The sequence below is a fragment of the Paralichthys olivaceus genome, chromosome 18 (assembly GCF_024713975.1).
Source record: "Paralichthys olivaceus isolate ysfri-2021 chromosome 18, ASM2471397v2, whole genome shotgun sequence".
NCBI lineage: Eukaryota > Metazoa > Chordata > Actinopteri > Pleuronectiformes > Paralichthyidae > Paralichthys > Paralichthys olivaceus.
The window spans coordinates 11,875,489-11,903,465 of NC_091110.1; the positions used below are offsets into that span (position 1 = coordinate 11,875,489).

A 27,977-nucleotide genomic window follows, 5' to 3' on the forward strand; every position below is an offset into this window, starting at 1 on the left:
CCTAATATGGGTTAGGGTTGCAATTAGGGTTAGGGTTGCAATTAGGGTTAGGGTTAGGGTTAGGGTTACGGTTGCAATTAGGGTTAGGGTTAGGGTTAGGGTTGTGATTAGGGTTAGGGTTAGGGTTGCTATTAGGGTTAGGGTTAGGGATGAATACCCATTGGAGCTCAAGATATTCTTCAATAACTTTTTTTCTGTAGGTCATAGAGACTTGGAAGTTGGTTCCATCTCCACTAATGTGGCTATGCCCGATCCATTGGTACCACCCCCGAGCTTCTACGACCTTTGGAAGGGGTAGGGTTAGGGTTGTGATTAGTGTTTGATTTTTTGGTTGTGATTAGGGTTAGGGTTAGGGATGAAAACCTATAGGAGTTCAAGATATTGTTCAATAACTTTTTTTCTGAAGGTCATAGAGACTTGGAAGTTGGTTCCATCACCACTAATGTGGCTCTGCCCGATCCATTGGGACCATCCCCGAGCTTCTACGACTTTCGGAAATGGTGAAACCAACAAATCTATAAAAAAAAGTACAAGATATTTTTGAATAACTTTTCTTCTGAAAGTCCTAGAGACTTGTGCATTTCATGATTAATAAAAGGTGGCCTGCCACACAACCACACCGAATTTCAGCACGTTTCGAGCAAGCAGCGCAGAGTTATTCCAATTAATCCCTAATATGGGTTAGGGTTGCAATTAGGGTTAGGGTTAGGGTTAGGGTTGCAATTAGGGTTAGGGTTAGGGTTAGGGTTGCAATTAGGGTTAGGGTTAGGGTTGTGATTAGGGTTAGGGTTAGGGTTGCTATTAGGGTTAGGGTTAGGGATGAATACCCATTGGAGCTCAAGATATTCTTCAATAACTTTTTTTCTGTAGGTCATAGAGACTTGGAAGTTGGTTCCATCTCCACTAATGTGGCTATGCCCGATCCATTGGTACCACCCTCGAGCTTCTACGACCTTTGGAAGGGGTAGGGTTAGGGTTGTGATTAGTGTTTGATTTTTTGGTTGTGATTAGGGTTAGGGTTAGGGATGAATACCCATTGGAGCTCAAGATATTCTTCAATAACTTTTTTTCTGTAGGTCATAGAGACTTGGAAGTTGGTTCCATCTCCACTAATGTGGCTATGCCCGATCCATTGGTACCACCCCCGAGCTTCTACGACCTTTGGAAGGGGTAGGGTTAGGGTTGTGATTAGTGTTTGATTTTTTGGTTGTGATTAGGGTTAGGGTTAGGGATGAAAACCTATAGGAGTTCAAGATATTGTTCAATAACTTTTTTTCTGAAGGTCATAGAGACTTGGAAGTTGGTTCCATCACCACTAATGTGGCTCTGCCCGATCCATTGGGACCATCCCCGAGCTTCTACGACTTTCGGAAATGGTGAAACCAACAAATCTATAAAAAAAAGTACAAGATATTTTTGAATAACTTTTCTTCTGAAAGTCCTAGAGACTTGTGCATTTCATGATTAATAAAAGGTGGCCTGCCACACAACCACACCGAATTTCAGCACGTTTCGAGCAAGCAGCGCAGAGTTATTCCAATTAATCCCTAATATGGGTTAGGGTTGCAATTAGGGTTAGGGTTAGGGTTAGGGTTGCAATTAGGGTTAGGGTTAGGGTTGCAATTAGGGTTAGGGTTAGGGTTGTGATTAGGGTTAGGGTTAGGGTTGCTATTAGGGTTAGGGTTAGGGATGAATACCCATTGGAGCTCAAGATATTCTTCAATAACTTTTTTTCTGTAGGTCATAGAGACTTGGAAGTTGGTTCCATCTCCACTAATGTGGCTATGCCCGATCCATTGGTACCACCCCCGAGCTTCTACGACCTTTGGAAGGGGTAGGGTTAGGGTTGTGATTAGTGTTTGATTTTTTGGTTGTGATTAGGGTTAGGGTTAGGGATGAATACCCATTGGAGCTCAAGATATTCTTCAATAACTTTTTTTCTGTAGGTCATAGAGACTTGGAAGTTGGTTCCATCTCCACTAATGTGGCTATGCCCGATCCATTGGTACCACCCCCGAGCTTCTACGACCTTTGGAAGGGGTAGGGTTAGGGTTGTGATTAGTGTTTGATTTTTTGGTTGTGATTAGGGTTAGGGTTAGGGATGAAAACCTATAGGAGTTCAAGATATTGTTCAATAACTTTTTTTCTGAAGGTCATAGAGACTTGGAAGTTGGTTCCATCACCACTAATGTGGCTCTGCCCGATCCATTGGGACCATCCCCGAGCTTCTACGACTTTCGGAAATGGTGAAACCAACAAATCTATAAAAAAAAGTACAAGATATTTTTGAATAACTTTTCTTCTGAAAGTCCTAGAGACTTGTGCATTTCATGATTAATAAAAGGTGGCCTGCCACACAACCACACCGAATTTCAGCACGTTTCGAGCAAGCAGCGCAGAGTTATTCCAATTAATCCCTAATATGGGTTAGGGTTGCAATTAGGGTTAGGGTTAGGGTTAGGGTTGCAATTAGGGTTAGGGTTAGGGTTAGGGTTGCAATTAGGGTTAGGGTTAGGGTTGTGATTAGGGTTAGGGTTAGGGTTGCTATTAGGGTTAGGGTTAGGGATGAATACCCATTGGAGCTCAAGATATTCTTCAATAACTTTTTTTCTGTAGGTCATAGAGACTTGGAAGTTGGTTCCATCTCCACTAATGTGGCTATGCCCGATCCATTGGTACCACCCCCGAGCTTCTACGACCTTTGGAAGGGGTAGGGTTAGGGTTGTGATTAGTGTTTGATTTTTTGGTTGTGATTAGGGTTAGGGTTAGGGATGAATACCCATTGGAGCTCAAGATATTCTTCAATAACTTTTTTTCTGTAGGTCATAGAGACTTGGAAGTTGGTTCCATCTCCACTAATGTGGCTATGCCCGATCCATTGGTACCACCCCCGAGCTTCTACGACCTTTGGAAGGGGTAGGGTTAGGGTTGTGATTAGTGTTTGATTTTTTGGTTGTGATTAGGGTTAGGGTTAGGGATGAATACCCATTGGAGCTCAAGATATTCTTCAATAACTTTTTTTCTGTAGGTCATAGAGACTTGGAAGTTGGTTCCATCTCCACTAATGTGGCTATGCCCGATCCATTGGTACCACCCCCGAGCTTCTACGACCTTTGGAAGGGGTAGGGTTAGGGTTGTGATTAGTGTTTGATTTTTTGGTTGTGATTAGGGTTAGGGTTAGGGATGAAAACCTATAGGAGTTCAAGATATTGTTCAATAACTTTTTTTCTGAAGGTCATAGAGACTTGGAAGTTGGTTCCATCTCCACTAATGTGGCTCTGCCCGATCCATTGGGACCATCCCCGAGCTTCTACGACTTTCAGAAATGGTGAAACCAACAAATCTATAAAAAAAAGTACAAGATATTTTTGAATAACTTTTCTTCTGAAAGTCCTAGAGACTTGTGCATTTCATGATTAATAAAAGGTGGCCTGCCACACAACCACACCGAATTTCAGCACGTTTCGAGCAAGCAGCGCAGAGTTATTCCAATTAATCCCTAATATGGGTTAGGGTTGCAATTAGGGTTAGGGTTAGGGTTAGGGTTGCAATTAGGGTTAGGGTTAGGGTTGTGATTAGGGTTAGGGTTAGGGTTGCTATTAGGGTTAGGGTTAGGGATGAATACCCATTGGAGCTCAAGATATTCTTCAATAACTTTTTTTCTGTAGGTCATAGAGACTTGGAAGTTGGTTCCATCTCCACTAATGTGGCTATGCCCGATCCATTGGTACCACCCCCGAGCTTCTACGACCTTTGGAAGGGGTAGGGTTAGGGTTGTGATTAGTGTTTGATTTTTTGGTTGTGATTAGGGTTAGGGTTAGGGATGAAAACCTATAGGAGTTCAAGATATTGTTCAATAACTTTTTTTCTGAAGGTCATAGAGACTTGGAAGTTGGTTCCATCACCACTAATGTGGCTCTGCCCGATCCATTGGGACCATCCCCGAGCTTCTACGACTTTCGGAAATGGTGAAACCAACAAATCTATAAAAAAAAGTACAAGATATTTTTGAATAACTTTTCTTCTGAAAGTCCTAGAGACTTGTGCATTTCATGATTAATAAAAGGTGGCCTGCCACACAACCACACCGAATTTCAGCACGTTTCGAGCAAGCAGCGCAGAGTTATTCCAATTAATCCCTAATATGGGTTAGGGTTGCAATTAGGGTTAGGGTTAGGGTTAGGGTTGCTATTAGGGTTAGGGTTAGGGTTAGGGTTGCAATTAGGGTTGTGATTAGGGTTAGGGTTAGGGTTGCTATTAGGGTTAGGGTTAGGGATGAATACCCATTGGAGCTCAAGATATTCTTCAATAACTTTTTTTTCTGTAGGTCATAGAGACTTGGAAGTTGGTTCCATCTCCACTAATGTGGCTATGCCCGATCCATTGGTACCACCCCCGAGCTTCTACGACCTTTGGAAGGGGTAGGGTTAGGGTTGTGATTAGTGTTTGATTTTTTGGTTGTGATTAGGGTTAGGGTTAGGGATGAATACCCATTGGAGCTCAAGATATTGTTCAATAACTTTTTTTCTGTAGGTCATAGAGACTTGGAAGTTGGTTCCATCTCCACTAATGTGGCTATGCCCGATCCATTGGTACCACCCCCGAGCTTCTACGACCTTTGGAAGGGGTAGGGTTAGGGTTGTGATTAGTGTTTGATTTTTTGGTTGTGATTAGGGTTAGGGTTAGGGATGAAAACCTATAGGAGTTCAAGATATTGTTCAATAACTTTTTTTCTGAAGGTCATAGAGACTTGGAAGTTGGTTCCATCTCCACTAATGTGGCTCTGCCCGATCCATTGGGACCATCCCCGAGCTTCTACGACTTTCAGAAATGGTGAAACCAACAAATCTATAAAAAAAAGTACAAGATATTTTTGAATAACTTTTCTTCTGAAAGTCCTAGAGACTTGTGCATTTCATGATTAATAAAAGGTGGCCTGCCACACAACCACACCGAATTTCAGCACGTTTCGAGCAAGCAGCGCAGAGTTATTCCAATTAATCCCTAATATGGGTTAGGGTTGCAATTAGGGTTAGGGTTAGGGTTAGGGTTGCAATTAGGGTTAGGGTTAGGGTTAGGGTTGCAATTAGGGTTAGGGTTAGGGTTGTGATTAGGGTTAGGGTTAGGGTTGCTATTAGGGTTAGGGTTAGGGATGAATACCCATTGGAGCTCAAGATATTCTTCAATAACTTTTTTTCTGTAGGTCATAGAGACTTGGAAGTTGGTTCCATCTCCACTAATGTGGCTATGCCCGATCCATTGGTACCACCCCCGAGCTTCTACGACCTTTGGAAGGGGTAGGGTTAGGGTTGTGATTAGTGTTTGATTTTTTGGTTGTGATTAGGGTTAGGGTTAGGGATGAATACCCATTGGAGCTCAAGATATTCTTCAATAACTTTTTTTCTGTAGGTCATAGAGACTTGGAAGTTGGTTCCATCTCCACTAATGTGGCTATGCCCGATCCATTGGTACCACCCCCGAGCTTCTACGACCTTTGGAAGGGGTAGGGTTAGGGTTGTGATTAGTGTTTGATTTTTTGGTTGTGATTAGGGTTAGGGTTAGGGATGAAAACCTATAGGAGTTCAAGATATTGTTCAATAACTTTTTTTCTGAAGGTCATAGAGACTTGGAAGTTGGTTCCATCTCCACTAATGTGGCTCTGCCCGATCCATTGGGACCATCCCCGAGCTTCTACGACTTTCGGAAATGGTGAAACCAACAAATCTATAAAAAAAAGTACAAGATATTTTTGAATAACTTTTCTTCTGAAAGTCCTAGAGACTTGTGCATTTCATGATTAATAAAAGGTGGCCTGCCACACAACCACACCAAATTTCAGCACGTTTCGAGCAAGCAGCGCAGAGTTATTCCAATTAATCCCTAATATGGGTTAGGGTTGCAATTAGGGTTAGGGTTAGGGTTAGGGTTGCAATTAGGGTTAGGGTTAGGGTTAGGGTTGCAATTAGGGTTAGGGTTAGGGTTGTGATTAGGGTTAGGGTTAGGGTTGCTATTAGGGTTAGGGTTAGGGATGAATACCCATTGGAGCTCAAGATATTCTTCAATAACTTTTTTTCTGTAGGTCATAGAGACTTGGAAGTTGGTTCCATCTCCACTAATGTGGCTATGCCCGATCCATTGGTACCACCCCCGAGCTTCTACGACCTTTGGAAGGGGTAGGGTTAGGGTTGTGATTAGTGTTTGATTTTTTGGTTGTGATTAGGGTTAGGGTTAGGGATGAATACCCATTGGAGCTCAAGATATTCTTCAATAACTTTTTTTCTGTAGGTCATAGAGACTTGGAAGTTGGTTCCATCTCCACTAATGTGGCTATGCCCGATCCATTGGTACCACCCCCGAGCTTCTACGACCTTTGGAAGGGGTAGGGTTAGGGTTGTGATTAGTGTTTGATTTTTTGGTTGTGATTAGGGTTAGGGTTAGGGATGAATACCCATTGGAGCTCAAGATATTCTTCAATAACTTTTTTTCTGTAGGTCATAGAGACTTGGAAGTTGGTTCCATCTCCACTAATGTGGCTATGCCCGATCCATTGGTACCACCCCCGAGCTTCTACGACCTTTGGAAGGGGTAGGGTTAGGGTTGTGATTAGTGTTTGATTTTTTGGTTGTGATTAGGGTTAGGGTTAGGGATGAAAACCTATAGGAGTTCAAGATATTGTTCAATAACTTTTTTTCTGAAGGTCATAGAGACTTGGAAGTTGGTTCCATCTCCACTAATGTGGCTCTGCCCGATCCATTGGGACCATCCCCGAGCTTCTACGACTTTCGGAAATGGTGAAACCAACAAATCTATAAAAAAAAGTACAAGATATTTTTGAATAACTTTTCTTCTGAAAGTCCTAGAGACTTGTGCATTTCATGATTAATAAAAGGTGGCCTGCCACACAACCACACCGAATTTCAGCACGTTTCGAGCAAGCAGCGCAGAATTATTCCAATTAATCCCTAATATGGGTTAGGGTTGCAATTAGGGTTAGGGTTAGGGTTAGGGTTGCAATTAGGGTTAGGGTTAGGGTTAGGGTTGCAATTAGGGTTAGGGTTAGGGTTGTGATTAGGGTTAGGGTTAGGGTTGCTATTAGGGTTAGGGTTAGGGATGAATACCCATTGGAGCTCAAGATATTCTTCAATAACTTTTTTTCTGTAGGTCATAGAGACTTGGAAGTTGGTTCCATCTCCACTAATGTGGCTATGCCCGATCCATTGGTACCACCCCCGAGCTTCTACGACCTTTGGAAGGGGTAGGGTTAGGGTTGTGATTAGTGTTTGATTTTTTGGTTGTGATTAGGGTTAGGGTTAGGGATGAATACCCATTGGAGCTCAAGATATTCTTCAATAACTTTTTTTCTGTAGGTCATAGAGACTTGGAAGTTGGTTCCATCTCCACTAATGTGGCTATGCCCGATCCATTGGTACCACCCCCGAGCTTCTACGACCTTTGGAAGGGGTAGGGTTAGGGTTGTGATTAGTGTTTGATTTTTTGGTTGTGATTAGGGTTAGGGTTAGGGATGAATACCCATTGGAGCTCAAGATATTCTTCAATAACTTTTTTTCTGTAGGTCATAGAGACTTGGAAGTTGGTTCCATCTCCACTAATGTGGCTATGCCCGATCCATTGGTACCACCCCCGAGCTTCTACGACCTTTGGAAGGGGTAGGGTTAGGGTTGTGATTAGTGTTTGATTTTTTGGTTGTGATTAGGGTTAGGGTTAGGGATGAAAACCTATAGGAGTTCAAGATATTGTTCAATAACTTTTTTTCTGAAGGTCATAGAGACTTGGAAGTTGGTTCCATCTCCACTAATGTGGCTCTGCCCGATCCATTGGGACCATCCCCGAGCTTCTACGACTTTCGGAAATGGTGAAACCAACAAATCTATAAAAAAAAGTACAAGATATTTTTGAATAACTTTTCTTCTGAAAGTCCTAGAGACTTGTGCATTTCATGATTAATAAAAGGTGGCCTGCCACACAACCACACCGAATTTCAGCACGTTTCGAGCAAGCAGCGCAGAATTATTCCAATTAATCCCTAATATGGGTTAGGGTTGCAATTAGGGTTAGGGTTAGGGTTAGGGTTGCAATTAGGGTTAGGGTTAGGGTTAGGGTTGCAATTAGGGTTAGGGTTAGGGTTGTGATTAGGGTTAGGGTTAGGGTTGCTATTAGGGTTAGGGTTAGGGATGAATACCAATTGGAGCTCAAGATATTCTTCAATAACTTTTTTTCTGTAGGTCATAGAGACTTGGAAGTTGGTTCCATCTCCACTAATGTGGCTATGCCCGATCCATTGGTACCACCCCCGAGCTTCTACGACCTTTGGAAGGGGTAGGGTTAGGGTTGTGATTAGTGTTTGATTTTTTGGTTGTGATTAGGGTTAGGGTTAGGGATGAATACCCATTGGAGCTCAAGATATTCTTCAATAACTTTTTTTCTGTAGGTCATAGAGACTTGGAAGTTGGTTCCATCTCCACTAATGTGGCTATGCCCGATCCATTGGTACCACCCCCGAGCTTCTACGACCTTTGGAAGGGGTAGGGTTAGGGTTGTGATTAGTGTTTGATTTTTTGGTTGTGATTAGGGTTAGGGTTAGGGATGAATACCCATTGGAGCTCAAGATATTCTTCAATAACTTTTTTTCTGTAGGTCATAGAGACTTGGAAGTTGGTTCCATCTCCACTAATGTGGCTATGCCCGATCCATTGGTACCACCCCCGAGCTTCTACGACCTTTGGAAGGGGTAGGGTTAGGGTTGTGATTAGTGTTTGATTTTTTGGTTGTGATTAGGGTTAGGGTTAGGGATGAAAACCTATAGGAGTTCAAGATATTGTTCAATAACTTTTTTTCTGAAGGTCATAGAGACTTGGAAGTTGGTTCCATCTCCACTAATGTGGCTCTGCCCGATCCATTGGGACCATCCCCGAGCTTCTACGACTTTCAGAAATGGTGAAACCAACAAATCTATAAAAAAAAGTACAAGATATTTTTGAATAACTTTTCTTCTGAAAGTCCTAGAGACTTGTGCATTTCATGATTAATAAAAGGTGGCCTGCCACACAACCACACCGAATTTCAGCACGTTTCGAGCAAGCAGCGCAGAGTTATTCCAATTAATCCCTAATATGGGTTAGGGTTGCAATTAGGCTTAGGGTTAGGGTTAGGGTTGCAATTAGGGTTAGGGTTAGGGTTGTGATTAGGGTTAGGGTTAGGGTTGCTATTAGGGTTAGGGTTAGGGATGAATACCCATTGGAGCTCAAGATATTCTTCAATAACTTTTTTTCTGTAGGTCATAGAGACTTGGAAGTTGGTTCCATCTCCACTAATGTGGCTATGCCCGATCCATTGGTACCACCCCCGAGCTTCTACGACCTTTGGAAGGGGTAGGGTTAGGGTTGTGATTAGTGTTTGATTTTTTGGTTGTGATTAGGGTTAGGGTTAGGGATGAAAACCTATAGGAGTTCAAGATATTGTTCAATAACTTTTTTTCTGAAGGTCATAGAGACTTGGAAGTTGGTTCCATCACCACTAATGTGGCTCTGCCCGATCCATTGGGACCATCCCCGAGCTTCTACGACTTTCGGAAATGGTGAAACCAACAAATCTATAAAAAAAAGTACAAGATATTTTTGAATAACTTTTCTTCTGAAAGTCCTAGAGACTTGTGCATTTCATGATTAATAAAAGGTGGCCTGCCACACAACCACACCGAATTTCAGCACGTTTCGAGCAAGCAGCGCAGAGTTATTCCAATTAATCCCTAATATGGGTTAGGGTTGCAATTAGGGTTAGGGTTAGGGTTAGGGTTGCAATTAGGGTTAGGGTTAGGGTTGTGATTAGGGTTAGGGTTAGGGTTGCTATTAGGGTTAGGGTTAGGGATGAATACCCATTGGAGCTCAAGATATTCTTCAATAACTTTTTTTCTGTAGGTCATAGAGACTTGGAAGTTGGTTCCATCTCCACTAATGTGGCTATGCCCGATCCATTGGTACCACCCCCGAGCTTCTACGACCTTTGGAAGGGGTAGGGTTAGGGTTGTGATTAGTGTTTGATTTTTTGGTTGTGATTAGGGTTAGGGTTAGGGATGAAAACCTATAGGAGTTCAAGATATTGTTCAATAACTTTTTTTCTGAAGGTCATAGAGACTTGGAAGTTGGTTCCATCTCCACTAATGTGGCTCTGCCCGATCCATTGGGACCATCCCCGAGCTTCTACGACTTTCAGAAATGGTGAAACCAACAAATCTATAAAAAAAAGTACAAGATATTTTTGAATAACTTTTCTTCTGAAAGTCCTAGAGACTTGTGCATTTCATGATTAATAAAAGGTGGCCTGCCACACAACCACACCGAATTTCAGCACGTTTCGAGCAAGCAGCGCAGAGTTATTCCAATTAATCCCTAATATGGGTTAGGGTTGCAATTAGGGTTAGGGTTAGGGTTAGGGTTGCAATTAGGGTTAGGGTTAGGGTTAGGGTTGCAATTAGGGTTAGGGTTAGGGTTGTGATTAGGGTTAGGGTTAGGGTTGCTATTAGGGTTAGGGTTAGGGATGAATACCCATTGGAGCTCAAGATATTCTTCAATAACTTTTTTTCTGTAGGTCATAGAGACTTGGAAGTTGGTTCCATCTCCACTAATGTGGCTATGCCCGATCCATTGGTACCACCCCCGAGCTTCTACGACCTTTGGAAGGGGTAGGGTTAGGGTTGTGATTAGTGTTTGATTTTTTGGTTGTGATTAGGGTTAGGGTTAGGGATGAATACCCATTGGAGCTCAAGATATTCTTCAATAACTTTTTTTCTGTAGGTCATAGAGACTTGGAAGTTGGTTCCATCTCCACTAATGTGGCTATGCCCGATCCATTGGTACCACCCCCGAGCTTCTACGACCTTTGGAAGGGGTAGGGTTAGGGTTGTGATTAGTGTTTGATTTTTTGGTTGTGATTAGGGTTAGGGTTAGGGATGAAAACCTATAGGAGTTCAAGATATTGTTCAATAACTTTTTTTCTGAAGGTCATAGAGACTTGGAAGTTGGTTCCATCTCCACTAATGTGGCTCTGCCCGATCCATTGGGACCATCCCCGAGCTTCTACGACTTTCGGAAATGGTGAAACCAACAAATCTATAAAAAAAAGTACAAGATATTTTTGAATAACTTTTCTTCTGAAAGTCCTAGAGACTTGTGCATTTCATGATTAATAAAAGGTGGCCTGCCACACAACCACACCAAATTTCAGCACGTTTCGAGCAAGCAGCGCAGAGTTATTCCAATTAATCCCTAATATGGGTTAGGGTTGCAATTAGGGTTAGGGTTAGGGTTAGGGTTGCAATTAGGGTTAGGGTTAGGGTTAGGGTTGCAATTAGGGTTAGGGTTAGGGTTGTGATTAGGGTTAGGGTTAGGGTTGCTATTAGGGTTAGGGTTAGGGATGAATACCCATTGGAGCTCAAGATATTCTTCAATAACTTTTTTTCTGTAGGTCATAGAGACTTGGAAGTTGGTTCCATCTCCACTAATGTGGCTATGCCCGATCCATTGGTACCACCCCCGAGCTTCTACGACCTTTGGAAGGGGTAGGGTTAGGGTTGTGATTAGTGTTTGATTTTTTGGTTGTGATTAGGGTTAGGGTTAGGGATGAATACCCATTGGAGCTCAAGATATTCTTCAATAACTTTTTTTCTGTAGGTCATAGAGACTTGGAAGTTGGTTCCATCTCCACTAATGTGGCTATGCCCGATCCATTGGTACCACCCCCGAGCTTCTACGACCTTTGGAAGGGGTAGGGTTAGGGTTGTGATTAGTGTTTGATTTTTTGGTTGTGATTAGGGTTAGGGTTAGGGATGAATACCCATTGGAGCTCAAGATATTCTTCAATAACTTTTTTTCTGTAGGTCATAGAGACTTGGAAGTTGGTTCCATCTCCACTAATGTGGCTATGCCCGATCCATTGGTACCACCCCCGAGCTTCTACGACCTTTGGAAGGGGTAGGGTTAGGGTTGTGATTAGTGTTTGATTTTTTGGTTGTGATTAGGGTTAGGGTTAGGGATGAAAACCTATAGGAGTTCAAGATATTGTTCAATAACTTTTTTTCTGAAGGTCATAGAGACTTGGAAGTTGGTTCCATCTCCACTAATGTGGCTCTGCCCGATCCATTGGGACCATCCCCGAGCTTCTACGACTTTCGGAAATGGTGAAACCAACAAATCTATAAAAAAAAGTACAAGATATTTTTGAATAACTTTTCTTCTGAAAGTCCTAGAGACTTGTGCATTTCATGATTAATAAAAGGTGGCCTGCCACACAACCACACCGAATTTCAGCACGTTTCGAGCAAGCAGCGCAGAATTATTCCAATTAATCCCTAATATGGGTTAGGGTTGCAATTAGGGTTAGGGTTAGGGTTAGGGTTGCAATTAGGGTTAGGGTTAGGGTTAGGGTTGCAATTAGGGTTAGGGTTAGGGTTGTGATTAGGGTTAGGGTTAGGGTTGCTATTAGGGTTAGGGTTAGGGATGAATACCAATTGGAGCTCAAGATATTCTTCAATAACTTTTTTTCTGTAGGTCATAGAGACTTGGAAGTTGGTTCCATCTCCACTAATGTGGCTATGCCCGATCCATTGGTACCACCCCCGAGCTTCTACGACCTTTGGAAGGGGTAGGGTTAGGGTTGTGATTAGTGTTTGATTTTTTGGTTGTGATTAGGGTTAGGGTTAGGGATGAAAACCTATAGGAGTTCAAGATATTGTTCAATAACTTTTTTTCTGAAGGTCATAGAGACTTGGAAGTTGGTTCCATCTCCACTAATGTGGCTCTGCCCGATCCATTGGCACCATCCCCGAGCTTCTACGACTTTCAGAAATGGTGAAACCAACAAATCTATAAAAAAAAGTACAAGATATTTTTGAATAACTTTTCTTCTGAAAGTCCTAGAGACTTGTGCATTTCATGATTAATAAAAGGTGGCCTGCCACACAACCACACCGAATTTCAGCACGTTTCGAGCAAGCAGCGCAGAGTTATTCCAATTAATCCCTAATATGGGTTAGGGTTGCAATTAGGGTTAGGGTTAGGGTTGCAATTAGGGTTAGGGTTAGGGTTGTGATTAGGGTTAGGGTTAGGGTTGCTATTAGGGTTAGGGTTAGGGATGAATACCCATTGGAGCTCAAGATATTCTTCAATAACTTTTTTTCTGTAGGTCATAGAGACTTGGAAGTTGGTTCCATCTCCACTAATGTGGCTATGCCCGATCCATTGGTACCACCCCCGAGCTTCTACGACCTTTGGAAGGGGTAGGGTTAGGGTTGTGATTAGTGTTTGATTTTTTGGTTGTGATTAGGGTTAGGGTTAGGGATGAAAACCTATAGGAGTTCAAGATATTGTTCAATAACTTTTTTTCTGAAGGTCATAGAGACTTGGAAGTTGGTTCCATCACCACTAATGTGGCTCTGCCCGATCCATTGGGACCATCCCCGAGCTTCTACGACTTTCGGAAATGGTGAAACCAACAAATCTATAAAAAAAAGTACAAGATATTTTTGAATAACTTTTCTTCTGAAAGTCCTAGAGACTTGTGCATTTCATGATTAATAAAAGGTGGCCTGCCACACAACCACACCGAATTCCAGCACGTTTCGAGCAAGCAGCGCAGAGTTATTCCAATTAATCCCTAATATGGGTTAGGGTTGCAATTAGGGTTAGGGTTAGGGTTAGGGTTGCTATTAGGGTTAGGGTTAGGGTTAGGGTTGCAATTAGGGTTGTGATTAGGGTTAGGGTTAGGGTTGCTATTAGGGTTAGGGTTAGGGATGAATACCCATTGGAGCTCAAGATATTCTTCAATAACTTTTTTTTCTGTAGGTCATAGAGACTTGGAAGTTGGTTCCATCTCCACTAATGTGGCTATGCCCGATCCATTGGTACCACCCCCGAGCTTCTACGACCTTTGGAAGGGGTAGGGTTAGGGTTGTGATTAGTGTTTGATTTTTTGGTTGTGATTAGGGTTAGGGTTAGGGATGAATACCCATTGGAGCTCAAGATATTCTTCAATAACTTTTTTTCTGTAGGTCATAGAGACTTGGAAGTTGGTTCCATCTCCACTAATGTGGCTATGCCCGATCCATTGGTACCACCCCCGAGCTTCTACGACCTTTGGAAGGGGTAGGGTTAGGGTTGTGATTAGTGTTTGATTTTTTGGTTGTGATTAGGGTTAGGGTTAGGGATGAAAACCTATAGGAGTTCAAGATATTGTTCAATAACTTTTTTTCTGAAGGTCATAGAGACTTGGAAGTTGGTTCCATCTCCACTAATGTGGCTCTGCCCGATCCATTGGGACCATCCCCGAGCTTCTACGACTTTCAGAAATGGTGAAACCAACAAATCTATAAAAAAAAGTACAAGATATTTTTGAATAACTTTTCTTCTGAAAGTCCTAGAGACTTGTGCATTTCATGATTAATAAAAGGTGGCCTGCCACACAACCACACCGAATTTCAGCACATTTCGAGCAAGCAGCGCAGAGTTATTCCAATTAATCCCTAATATGGGTTAGGGTTGCAATTAGGGTTAGGGTTAGGGTTAGGGTTGCAATTAGGGTTAGGGTTAGGGTTGTGATTAGGGTTAGGGTTAGGGTTGCTATTAGGGTTAGGGTTAGGGATGAATACCCATTGGAGCTCAAGATATTCTTCAATAACTTTTTTTCTGTAGGTCATAGAGACTTGGAAGTTGGTTCCATCTCCACTAATGTGGCTATGCCCGATCCATTGGTACCACCCCCGAGCTTCTACGACCTTTGGAAGGGGTAGGGTTAGGGTTGTGATTAGTGTTTGATTTTTTGGTTGTGATTAGGGTTAGGGTTAGGGATGAATACCCATTGGAGCTCAAGATATTCTTCAATAACTTTTTTTCTGTAGGTCATAGAGACTTGGAAGTTGGTTCCATCACCACTAATGTGGCTCTGCCCGATCCATTGGGACCATCCCCGAGCTTCTACGACTTTCGGAAATGGTGAAACCAACAAATCTATAAAAAAAAGTACAAGATATTTTTGAATAACTTTTCTTCTGAAAGTCCTAGAGACTTGTGCATTTCATGATTAATAAAAGGTGGCCTGCCACACAACCACACCGAATTTCAGCACGTTTCGAGCAAGCAGCGCAGAGTTATTCCAATTAATCCCTAATATGGGTTAGGGTTGCAATTAGGGTTAGGGTTAGGGTTAGGGTTGCAATTAGGGTTAGGGTTAGGGTTAGGGTTGCAATTAGGGTTAGGGTTAGGGTTGTGATTAGGGTTAGGGTTAGGGTTGCTATTAGGGTTAGGGTTAGGGATGAATACCCATTGGAGCTCAAGATATTCTTCAATAACTTTTTTTCTGTAGGTCATAGAGACTTGGAAGTTGGTTCCATCTCCACTAATGTGGCTATGCCCGATCCATTGGTACCACCCCCGAGCTTCTACGACCTTTGGAAGGGGTAGGGTTAGGGTTGTGATTAGTGTTTGATTTTTTGGTTGTGATTAGGGTTAGGGTTAGGGATGAAAACCTATAGGAGTTCAAGATATTGTTCAATAACTTTTTTTCTGAAGGTCATAGAGACTTGGAAGTTGGTTCCATCTCCACTAATGTGGCTCTGCCCGATCCATTGGGACCATCCCCGAGCTTCTACGACTTTCAGAAATGGTGAAACCAACAAATCTATAAAAAAAAGTACAAGATATTTTTGAATAACTTTTCTTCTGAAAGTCCTAGAGATTTGTGCATTTCATGATTAATAAAAGGTGGCCTGCCACACAACCACACCGAATTTCAGCACGTTTCGAGCAAGCAGCGCAGAGTTATTCCAATTAATCCCTAATATGGGTTAGGGTTGCAATTAGGGTTAGGGTTAGGGTTAGGGTTGCAATTAGGGTTAGGGTTAGGGTTGTGATTAGGGTTAAGGTTAGGGTTGCTATTAGGGTTAGGGTTAGGGATGAATACCCATTGGAGCTCAAGATATTCTTCAATAACTTTTTTTCTGTAGGTCATAGAGACTTGGAAGTTGGTTCCATCTCCACTAATGTGGCTATGCCCGATCCATTGGTACCACCCCCGAGCTTCTACGACCTTTGGAAGGGGTAGGGTTAGGGTTGTGATTAGTGTTTGATTTTTTGGTTGTGATTAGGGTTAGGGTTAGGGATGAAAACCTATAGGAGTTCAAGATATTGTTCAATAACTTTTTTTCTGAAGGTCATAGAGACTTGGAAGTTGGTTCCATCACCACTAATGTGGCTCTGCCCGATCCATTGGGACCATCCCCGAGCTTCTACGACTTTCGGAAATGGTGAAACCAACAAATCTATAAAAAAAAGTACAAGATATTTTTGAATAACTTTTCTTCTGAAAGTCCTAGAGACTTGTGCATTTCATGATTAATAAAAGGTGGCCTGCCACACAACCACACCGAATTTCAGCACGTTTCGAGCAAGCAGCGCAGAGTTATTCCAATTAATCCCTAATATGGGTTAGGGTTGCAATTAGGGTTAGGGTTAGGGTTAGGGTTGCAATTAGGGTTAGGGTTAGGGTTGTGATTAGGGTTAGGGTTAGGGTTGCTATTAGGGTTAGGGTTAGGGATGAATACCCATTGGAGCTCAAGATATTCTTCAATAACTTTTTTTCTGTAGGTCATAGAGACTTGGAAGTTGGTTCCATCTCCACTAATGTGGCTATGCCCGATCCATTGGTACCACCCCCGAGCTTCTACGACCTTTGGAAGGGGTAGGGTTAGGGTTGTGATTAGTGTTTGATTTTTTGGTTGTGATTAGGGTTAGGGTTAGGGATGAAAACCTATAGGAGTTCAAGATATTGTTCAATAACTTTTTTTCTGAAGGTCATAGAGACTTGGAAGTTGGTTCCATCACCACTAATGTGGCTCTGCCCGATCCATTGGGACCATCCCCGAGCTTCTACGACTTTCGGAAATGGTGAAACCAACAAATCTATAAAAAAAAGTACAAGATATTTTTGAATAACTTTTCTTCTGAAAGTCCTAGAGACTTGTGCATTTCATGATTAATAAAAGGTGGCCTGCCACACAACCACACCGAATTTCAGCACGTTTCGAGCAAGCAGCGCAGAGTTATTCCAATTAATCCCTAATATGGGTTAGGGTTGCAATTAGGGTTAGGGTTAGGGTTAGGGTTGCAATTAGGGTTAGGGTTAGGGTTGTGATTAGGGTTAGGGTTAGGGTTGCTATTAGGGTTAGGGTTAGGGATGAATACCCATTGGAGCTCAAGATATTCTTCAATAACTTTTTTTCTGTAGGTCATAGAGACTTGGAAGTTGGTTCCATCTCCACTAATGTGGCTATGCCCGATCCATTGGTACCACCCCCGAGCTTCTACGACCTTTGGAAGGGGTAGGGTTAGGGTTGTGATTAGTGTTTGATTTTTTGGTTGTGATTAGGGTTAGGGTTAGGGATGAAAACCTATAGGAGTTCAAGATATTGTTCAATAACTTTTTTTCTGAAGGTCATAGAGACTTGGAAGTTGGTTCCATCTCCACTAATGTGGCTCTGCCCGATCCATTGGGACCATCCCCGAGCTTCTACGACTTTCAGAAATGGTGAAACCAACAAATCTATAAAAAAAAGTACAAGATATTTTTGAATAACTTTTCTTCTGAAAGTCCTAGAGACTTGTGCATTTCATGATTAATAAAAGGTGGCCTGCCACACAACCACACCGAATTTCAGCACGTTTCGAGCAAGCAGCGCAGAGTTATTCCAATTAATCCCTAATATGGGTTAGGGTTGCAATTAGGGTTAGGGTTAGGGTTAGGGTTGCAATTAGGGTTAGGGTTAGGGTTAGGGTTGCAATTAGGGTTAGGGTTAGGGTTGTGATTAGGGTTAGGGTTAGGGTTAGGGTTGCTATTAGGGTTAGGGTTAGGGATGAATACCCATTGGAGCTCAAGATATTCTTCAATAACTTTTTTTCTGTAGGTCATAGAGACTTGGAAGTTGGTTCCATCTCCACTAATGTGGCTATGCCCGATCCATTGGTACCACCCCCGAGCTTCTACGACCTTTGGAAGGGGTAGGGTTAGGGTTGTGATTAGTGTTTGATTTTTTGGTTGTGATTAGGGTTAGGGTTAGGGATGAATACCCATTGGAGCTCAAGATATTCTTCAATAACTTTTTTTCTGTAGGTCATAGAGACTTGGAAGTTGGTTCCATCTCCACTAATGTGGCTATGCCCGATCCATTGGTACCACCCCCGAGCTTCTACGACCTTTGGAAGGGGTAGGGTTAGGGTTGTGATTAGTGTTTGATTTTTTGGTTGTGATTAGGGTTAGGGTTAGGGATGAAAACCTATAGGAGTTCAAGATATTGTTCAATAACTTTTTTTCTGAAGGTCATAGAGACTTGGAAGTTGGTTCCATCTCCACTAATGTGGCTCTGCCCGATCCATTGGGACCATCCCCGAGCTTCTACGACTTTCGGAAATGGTGAAACCAACAAATCTATAAAAAAAAGTACAAGATATTTTTGAATAACTTTTCTTCTGAAAGTCCTAGAGACTTGTGCATTTCATGATTAATAAAAGGTGGCCTGCCACACAACCACACCAAATTTCAGCACGTTTCGAGCAAGCAGCGCAGAGTTATTCCAATTAATCCCTAATATGGGTTAGGGTTGCAATTAGGGTTAGGGTTAGGGTTAGGGTTGCAATTAGGGTTAGGGTTAGGGTTAGGGTTGCAATTAGGGTTAGGGTTAGGGTTGTGATTAGGGTTAGGGTTAGGGTTGCTATTAGGGTTAGGGTTAGGGATGAATACCCATTGGAGCTCAAGATATTCTTCAATAACTTTTTTTCTGTAGGTCATAGAGACTTGGAAGTTGGTTCCATCTCCACTAATGTGGCTATGCCCGATCCATTGGTACCACCCCCGAGCTTCTACGACCTTTGGAAGGGGTAGGGTTAGGGTTGTGATTAGTGTTTGATTTTTTGGTTGTGATTAGGGTTAGGGTTAGGGATGAATACCCATTGGAGCTCAAGATATTCTTCAATAACTTTTTTTCTGTAGGTCATAGAGACTTGGAAGTTGGTTCCATCTCCACTAATGTGGCTATGCCCGATCCATTGGTACCACCCCCGAGCTTCTACGACCTTTGGAAGGGGTAGGGTTAGGGTTGTGATTAGTGTTTGATTTTTTGGTTGTGATTAGGGTTAGGGTTAGGGATGAAAACCTATAGGAGTTCAAGATATTGTTCAATAACTTTTTTTCTGAAGGTCATAGAGACTTGGAAGTTGGTTCCATCACCACTAATGTGGCTCTGCCCGATCCATTGGGACCATCCCCGAGCTTCTACGACTTTCGGAAATGGTGAAACCAACAAATCTATAAAAAAAAGTACAAGATATTTTTGAATAACTTTTCTTCTGAAAGTCCTAGAGACTTGTGCATTTCATGATTAATAAAAGGTGGCCTGCCACACAACCACACCGAATTTCAGCACGTTTCGAGCAAGCAGCGCAGAGTTATTCCAATTAATCCCTAATATGGGTTAGGGTTGCAATTAGGGTTAGGGTTAGGGTTAGGGTTGCAATTAGGGTTAGGGTTAGGGTTAGGGTTGCAATTAGGGTTGTGATTAGGGTTAGGGTTAGGGTTGCTATTAGGGTTAGGGTTAGGGATGAATACCCATTGGAGCTCAAGATATTCTTCAATAACTTTTTTTCTGTAGGTCATAGAGACTTGGAAGTTGGTTCCATCTCCACTAATGTGGCTATGCCCGATCCATTGGTACCACCCCCGAGCTTCTACGACCTTTGGAAGGGGTAGGGTTAGGGTTGTGATTAGTGTTTGATTTTTTGGTTGTGATTAGGGTTAGGGTTAGGGATGAATACCCATTGGAGCTCAAGATATTCTTCAATAACTTTTTTTCTGTAGGTCATAGAGACTTGGAAGTTGGTTCCATCTCCACTAATGTGGCTATGCCCGATCCATTGGTACCACCCCCGAGCTTCTACGACCTTTGGAAGGGGTAGGGTTAGGGTTGTGATTAGTGTTTGATTTTTTGGTTGTGATTAGGGTTAGGGTTAGGGATGAAAACCTATAGGAGTTCAAGATATTGTTCAATAACTTTTTTTCTGAAGGTCATAGAGACTTGGAAGTTGGTTCCATCTCCACTAATGTGGCTCTGCCCGATCCATTGGGACCATCCCCGAGCTTCTACGACTTTCGGAAATGGTGAAACCAACAAATCTATAAAAAAAAGTACAAGATATTTTTGAATAACTTTTCTTCTGAAAGTCCTAGAGACTTGTGCATTTCATGATTAATAAAAGGTGGCCTGCCACACAACCACACCGAATTTCAGCACGTTTCGAGCAAGCAGCGCAGAGTTATTCCAATTAATCCCTAATATGGGTTAGGGTTGCAATTAGGGTTAGGGTTAGGGTTAGGGTTGCTATTAGGGTTAGGGTTAGGGTTAGGGTTGCAATTAGGGTTGTGATTAGGGTTAGGGTTAGGGTTGCTATTAGGGTTAGGGTTAGGGATGAATACCCATTGGAGCTCAAGATATTCTTCAATAACTTTTTTTCTGTAGGTCATAGAGACTTGGAAGTTGGTTCCATCTCCACTAATGTGGCTATGCCCGATCCATTGGTACCACCCCCGAGCTTCTACGACCTTTGGAAGGGGTAGGGTTAGGGTTGTGATTAGTGTTTGATTTTTTGGTTGTGATTAGGGTTAGGGTTAGGGATGAATACCCATTGGAGCTCAAGATATTCTTCAATAACTTTTTTTCTGTAGGTCATAGAGACTTGGAAGTTGGTTCCATCTCCACTAATGTGGCTATGCCCGATCCATTGGTACCACCCCCGAGCTTCTACGACCTTTGGAAGGGGTAGGGTTAGGGTTGTGATTAGTGTTTGATTTTTTGGTTGTGATTAGGGTTAGGGTTAGGGATGAAAACCTATAGGAGTTCAAGATATTGTTCAATAACTTTTTTTCTGAAGGTCATAGAGACTTGGAAGTTGGTTCCATCTCCACTAATGTGGCTCTGCCCGATCCATTGGGACCATCCCCGAGCTTCTACGACTTTCGGAAATGGTGAAACCAACAAATCTATAAAAAAAAGTACAAGATATTTTTGAATAACTTTTCTTCTGAAAGTCCTAGAGACTTGTGCATTTCATGATTAATAAAAGGTGGCCTGCCACACAACCACACCAAATTTCAGCACGTTTCGAGCAAGCAGCGCAGAGTTATTCCAATTAATCCCTAATATGGGTTAGGGTTGCAATTAGGGTTAGGGTTAGGGTTAGGGTTGCAATTAGGGTTAGGGTTAGGGTTAGGGTTGCAATTAGGGTTAGGGTTAGGGTTGTGATTAGGGTTAGGGTTAGGGTTGCTATTAGGGTTAGGGTTAGGGATGAATACCCATTGGAGCTCAAGATATTCTTCAATAACTTTTTTTCTGTAGGTCATAGAGACTTGGAAGTTGGTTCCATCTCCACTAATGTGGCTATGCCCGATCCATTGGTACCACCCCCGAGCTTCTACGACCTTTGGAAGGGGTAGGGTTAGGGTTGTGATTAGTGTTTGATTTTTTGGTTGTGATTAGGGTTAGGGTTAGGGATGAATACCCATTGGAGCTCAAGATATTCTTCAATAACTTTTTTTCTGTAGGTCATAGAGACTTGGAAGTTGGTTCCATCTCCACTAATGTGGCTATGCCCGATCCATTGGTACCACCCCCGAGCTTCTACGACCTTTGGAAGGGGTAGGGTTAGGGTTGTGATTAGTGTTTGATTTTTTGGTTGTGATTAGGGTTAGGGTTAGGGATGAATACCCATTGGAGCTCAAGATATTCTTCAATAACTTTTTTTCTGTAGGTCATAGAGACTTGGAAGTTGGTTCCATCTCCACTAATGTGGCTATGCCCGATCCATTGGTACCACCCCCGAGCTTCTACGACCTTTGGAAGGGGTAGGGTTAGGGTTGTGATTAGTGTTTGATTTTTTGGTTGTGATTAGGGTTAGGGTTAGGGATGAAAACCTATAGGAGTTCAAGATATTGTTCAATAACCTTTTTTCTGAAGGTCATAGAGACTTGGAAGTTGGTTCCATCTCCACTAATGTGGCTCTGCCCGATCCATTGGGACCATCCCCGAGCTTCTACGACTTTCGGAAATGGTGAAACCAACAAATCTATAAAAAAAAGTACAAGATATTTTTGAATAACTTTTCTTCTGAAAGTCCTAGAGACTTGTGCATTTCATGATTAATAAAAGGTGGCCTGCCACACAACCACACCGAATTTCAGCACGTTTCGAGCAAGCAGCGCAGAGTTATTCCAATTAATCCCTAATATGGGTTAGGGTTGCAATTAGGGTTAGGGTTAGGGTTAGGGTTGCAATTAGGGTTAGGGTTAGGGTTAGGGTTGCAATTAGGGTTAGGGTTAGGGTTGTGATTAGGGTTAGGGTTAGGGTTGCTATTAGGGTTAGGGTTAGGGATGAATACCCATTGGAGCTCAAGATATTCTTCAATAACTTTTTTTCTGTAGGTCATAGAGACTTGGAAGTTGGTTCCATCTCCACTAATGTGGCTATGCCCGATCCATTGGTACCACCCCCGAGCTTCTACGACCTTTGGAAGGGGTAGGGTTAGGGTTGTGATTAGTGTTTGATTTTTTGGTTGTGATTAGGGTTAGGGTTAGGGATGAATACCCATTGGAGCTCAAGATATTCTTCAATAACTTTTTTTCTGTAGGTCATAGAGACTTGGAAGTTGGTTCCATCTCCACTAATGTGGCTCTGCCCGATCCATTGGGACCATCCCCGAGCTTCTACGACTTTCGGAAATGGTGAAACCAACAAATCTATAAAAAAAAGTACAAGATATTTTTGAATAACTTTTCTTCTGAAAGTCCTAGAGACTTGTGCATTTCATGATTAATAAAAGGTGGCCTGCCACACAACCACACCGAATTTCAGCACGTTTCGAGCAAGCAGCGCAGAGTTATTCCAATTAATCCCTAATATGGGTTAGGGTTGCAATTAGGGTTAGGGTTGCAATTAGGGTTAGGGTTAGGGTTGCAATTAGGGTTAGGGTTAGGGTTGTGATTAGGGTTAGGGTTAGGGTTGCTATTAGGGTTAGGGTTAGGGATGAATACCCATTGGAGCTCAAGATATTCTTCAATAACTTTTTTTCTGTAGGTCATAGAGACTTGGAAGTTGGTTCCATCTCCACTAATGTGGCTATGCCCGATCCATTGGTACCACCCCCACGCTTCTACGACCTTTGGAAGGGGTAGGGTTAGGGTTGTGATTAGTGTTTGATTTTTTGGTTGTGATTAGGGTTAGGGTTAGGGATGAAAACCTATAGGAGTTCAAGATATTGTTCAATAACTTTTTTTCTGAAGGTCATAGAGACTTGGAAGTTGGTTCCATCTCCACTAATGTGGCTCTGCCCGATCCATTGGGACCATCCCCGAGCTTCTACGACCTTCGGAAATGGTGAAACCACCAAATCTATAAAAAAAAGTACAAGATATTTTTGAATAACTTTTCTTCTGAATGTCCTAGAGACTTGTGCATGTCGTGATTAATAAAGGGTGGCCTGCCACACAACCACACCGAATTACAGCACGTTTCGAGCAAGCAGCGCGGAGTTATTCCAATTAATCCCTAATATGGGTTAGGGTTGCAATTAGGGTTAGGGTTAGGGTTGCAATTAGGGTTAGGGTTAGGGTTGTGATTAGGGTTAGGGTTAGGGTTGCTATTAGGGTTAGGGATGAATACCCATTGGAGCTCAAGATATTCTTCAATAACTTTTTTTCTGTAGGTCATAGAGACTTGGAAGTTGGTTCCATCTCTACTAATGTGGCTATGCCCGATCCATTGGTACCACCCCCGAGCTTCTACAACCTTTGGAAGGGGTAGGGTTAGGGTTGTGATTAGTGTTTGATTTTTTGGTTGTGATTAGGGTTAGGGTTAGGGATGAATACCCATTGGAGCTCAAGATATTCTTCAATAACTTTTTTTCTGAAGGTCATAGAGACTTGGAAGTTGGTTCCATCTCCACTAATGTGGCTCTGCCCGATCCATTGGGACCATCCCCGAGCTTCTACGACCTTCGGAAATGGTGAAACCACCAAATCTATAAAAAAAAGTACAAGATATTTTTGAATAACTTTTCTTCTGAAAGTCCTAGAGACTTGTGCATTTCATGATTAATAAAGGGTGGCCTGCCACACAACCACACTGAATTACAGCACGTTTCGAGCAAGCAGTGTGGAGTTATTCCAATTAATCCCTAATATGGGTTAGGGTTGCAATTAGGGTTAGGGTTAGGGTTAGGGTTGTGATTAGGGTTAGGGTTAGGGTTAGGGTTGTGATTAGGGTTAGGGTTAGGGATGAAAACCCATTGGAGATCAAGATATTCTTCAAATAACTTTTTTTCTGAAGGTCATAGAGACTTGGAAGTTGGTTCCATCTGCACTAATGTGGGTATGCCCGATCCATTGGGACCATCCCCGAGCTTCTACGACCTTTGGAAATGGGGAAACCACCAAATCTAAAAAAAATAGTACAAGATATTTTTGAATAACTTTTTTTGTCAAAGTCATAGAGACTTGGGCATTTCATGATTAAGGGAGATGAATATTTTATTTCAACATTACAAAACACATTTAAGTATTTTCTCATTGTTTAGCACCTTACCCTGCTTTATAACCAAAGAACACATGGCCAGCACTATCTATAATATAGGACCTTTAAGCCACAGTTTATCTACAGCTCATACACATGATTTTCCAGACATATATTTGTCTGATATAAATATAGGTGTGCACATTATTCAGTGTGAACTCTGTAATTCATGTGTCAAATTATACAGATTATGTGATAATGTGTTGACAGCCTTCATGGCGTGATGAGCCATCACTGTGTCGTCTATCCCATAATCTTCTCTCCATTTGTGTATAAGGCAAACATGATGTTCATAATAGCTACAAATGATGCATTTACACTGATTCCATGCAGCAACCGTGTCCAACTCCTTTCTGTGTGTGTTGTTTGGAGCAGAGTTCAGAGGGTCCTCCTCCTCTATCTCTGGCCCAGGAGGCTAAAGAGCCCACTCTGGATAACCCGTCCGCCACTGACGAACTGGACACGCCCACCTCCATCGCCTCCGTGATGACCTCAACCAATGAGAGCTCCTTGGAGACCGACACCCCACACCAAACAGACACTGAGGTGTGTGACTTTATGACAGTTTGTTTGAAGAATGTCTAAGACAGAAAATTCAAAATCAAAACCGTTTTTCTCAGAGTCAAATTATAATTTGATCAGAAAAATCCATTAAAGCAGTGCTTCTCAAACTCGACATGTCAACAACACCATGAAATTGAATGTGATTAACCTCTATTTCATTTGGTTTCTACAAACAGCAACGATAAGCTTTCCTCTCACTCGTGCAACGAAAGAGTTAAAATCAACAGACTCAACCATGCGATTAAATTTCCTGCAATTTACTCGGCTTCTAAACAGTGGCTGGACCTCAAGTTGTTTCATCAGAGTCCAATCTAAACTCATTTTCAACAAGGGGGATTCATTATTGTTTGGCTGGAAAGAAGAATTCATTATTCACTGGTGGCCGACAAGGCCAGAGAAGCACTGCGATGATGATGATTGATCATCGCTATGTAAAAATGAGCTGGGATGGTGCTGCATGAGAAATAAACACACACTGTAGGCAACAGAAACATGTTTGGTCTATTCCGGCTAAATTAAGACCAAATAGTTCCTGCTCCGACTGTGAACAAACCAATTTGGTGGTGCTCAAAGGGGCAGAGGGAACCTGTAGATCTCACAAACCAATGGGATTTTATTGACTAACAGGGACTGTGATCAGACTGTTGTGGAGATATTTAGCTGTAATGCATTTAATCTTGTAGGAGTCCAAGGCTGTGGAACAAGAGGGTGAACAAGCCCTGAGTGAGAGCCAAGAATCATCAGAGACACAACTGGAGAACTTCCAGACATCACCTGATATCAAATCGACCCCAGTGGTTAAAGATAACGCTCCAGCAGAGCCACCCACTCCTGGAGCAAACACCAAACCCACTGAGTTAGTTACACCAATTGCAACGACAGGAGGCGCCACCACAAAACCTCCACAGTCTCAGGCGGTTTCACATCCCGGGGAGCCTCAGTCGGTGAATCCAGACAGCCAGAGCAGAGTGTACACCCTGCCTGACACTTACAGAAGCATCGGGGGCGACCTGTGCGCAGGGTATGGCAGCCTATCCCGTGCCACCCTCCACGGCTACTGGCCAGCCAAGAACTTCCAGCCTGGGGCTCACTACACCCTACCCTTCCTCCGGGACAGCTACGCCCCTGCTGCACTCAGCGGCCAAGTAGAGGAGGAGGGCGGTGATCGGGGGGAGAATCCTCTGGACATGAAGACTGACCACCCGACTGCCAGTTATCCGACACTGGGGGGGATCCACCAGTTCAGGCCAATTACAACCATGGAGCTCCTCAGAGAGCCCTCGAGAACCAGGTACATTAGATCAAACTTTATTGATCCCGCAGAGGGAAAGTGTGTAAATGGCTTTCATGGACTCTTGTGGTTTTAATGGTGCGAATGATGTCGAGACAAATACAGATGAGTCTCTACAGACAGAAAATCGGTAATATCTGCGATGTGATGTTACTCAGTCACTACACCATAAACACATTAAAGAAAACATTTTAAAATAAATATACAGTATATATTTGCAACGCAATAATGATTGTGCAAACCTTTTCCTCTGTACAGGGTTTGGGAAGGAGTCCATTAATTTAGGGTCAATCTTTGATCCTATTATACTTTTGTGGTCAGAAAACAGACAGGGATCATCATTAATGTTCAGTGTTCCTTTGAGTTTTCTTCTCAACAAGCTTATTGAGACTGATTTAAATGCATGTTGTAATGATGTCATCACAATGACAGTCATCTAAATCACAGACTGTAAATAGAGACGGACGACAGGACTGCGCCACAAAGGTGAAGCTTTCGATCTTCCTCTAGTGGCTGGCTGTAGTACATATATATATGAATACCGCCTGACCTAACTAAACCATTACATAACAAATACATGTTGAATACATTTTTCTCCAAGATGATTCCTGTCTTGTAGGTAGTTCATCACACTGATGTAAGTTCAAGTGTTAATTTTTCTGGCAAGTTTTGTTTTGATTAGTAATTTGTTGTTATAAAAATGGAGTGAAACATCATGATTGACAGCTGAGACTTACTTAAGATTGGTTGAGGGCGAATGCACGACCTTGCAACTGCTGCTCAATCCTCTGATAATTTGGAATGTTTTGGCTTCAGTTCTTGACAGTTGGAGGAAGTGGAGACTCGTCATCCATCTTTATGTCTGCTCTATGATGTTTTTCCATGTCCCATGTTATGAGCAGCCATTTTGTTTAAAAATGTAGATGACGTCAGATATTCAGATGCTTCCCCTGACTTCAAGAAAACTGTAGCAGTAGCAAACATTTCCAAACCAAGTTCCAGTTGACGCTCAGTATAATTTTATCGCAGATGACTTACTGTGATAATAACAGATTAACCTGAGCAGTTGCACAGGCCGTGTAGTCGCTTTTATCCTGTTTCTGTGAGTGAGCGTGGACAACAGATAGACAGATGGACAGCAGTTAAGCAGCATCTGGTATCAATCAGGCAGCCGGCTGCAAAGTCAATAAATAAGGAGGTTTTACCTGTTATTTCCTGCCAGAAGCTTTTCCTTAGCCCATATAAAGTGACAGAGCTGTTTACTAAAGACACAACTCACTGTTGCCTGGTGTTAAACTCACCAATGCTCTGTCTATTAGACCCTTTTATTCACCCTGCAGAAAATGAAATGAACAGGCTGACATTTTGGGGAGAGCATGCTCACTTTCTTGCTGAGGAATAGACGAGAGGATCAATAGCTCTCTTAGTCGTCGGTTGAATATAAGG

The 27,977-nt window shown here is 42.4% G+C and overlaps 1 protein-coding gene across 3 annotated transcripts in view; it reads left to right on the plus strand.

Moving 5' to 3' along the window:
• arvcfa (ARVCF delta catenin family member a) overlaps window positions 1-27,977 on the plus strand; it is a 96,018-nt gene that overhangs the window by 59,255 nt on the left and 8,786 nt on the right. For all 3 annotated transcript variants that reach the window (XM_069514062.1, XM_020081776.2, XM_020081777.2), the window contains exons 2-3: window positions 25,052-25,222; window positions 25,924-26,531. In XM_069514062.1, coding sequence (XP_069370163.1) covers window positions 25,052-25,222; window positions 25,924-26,531 — 779 coding nt within the window. The remainder of the gene's footprint in view (window positions 1-25,051; window positions 25,223-25,923; window positions 26,532-27,977) is intronic.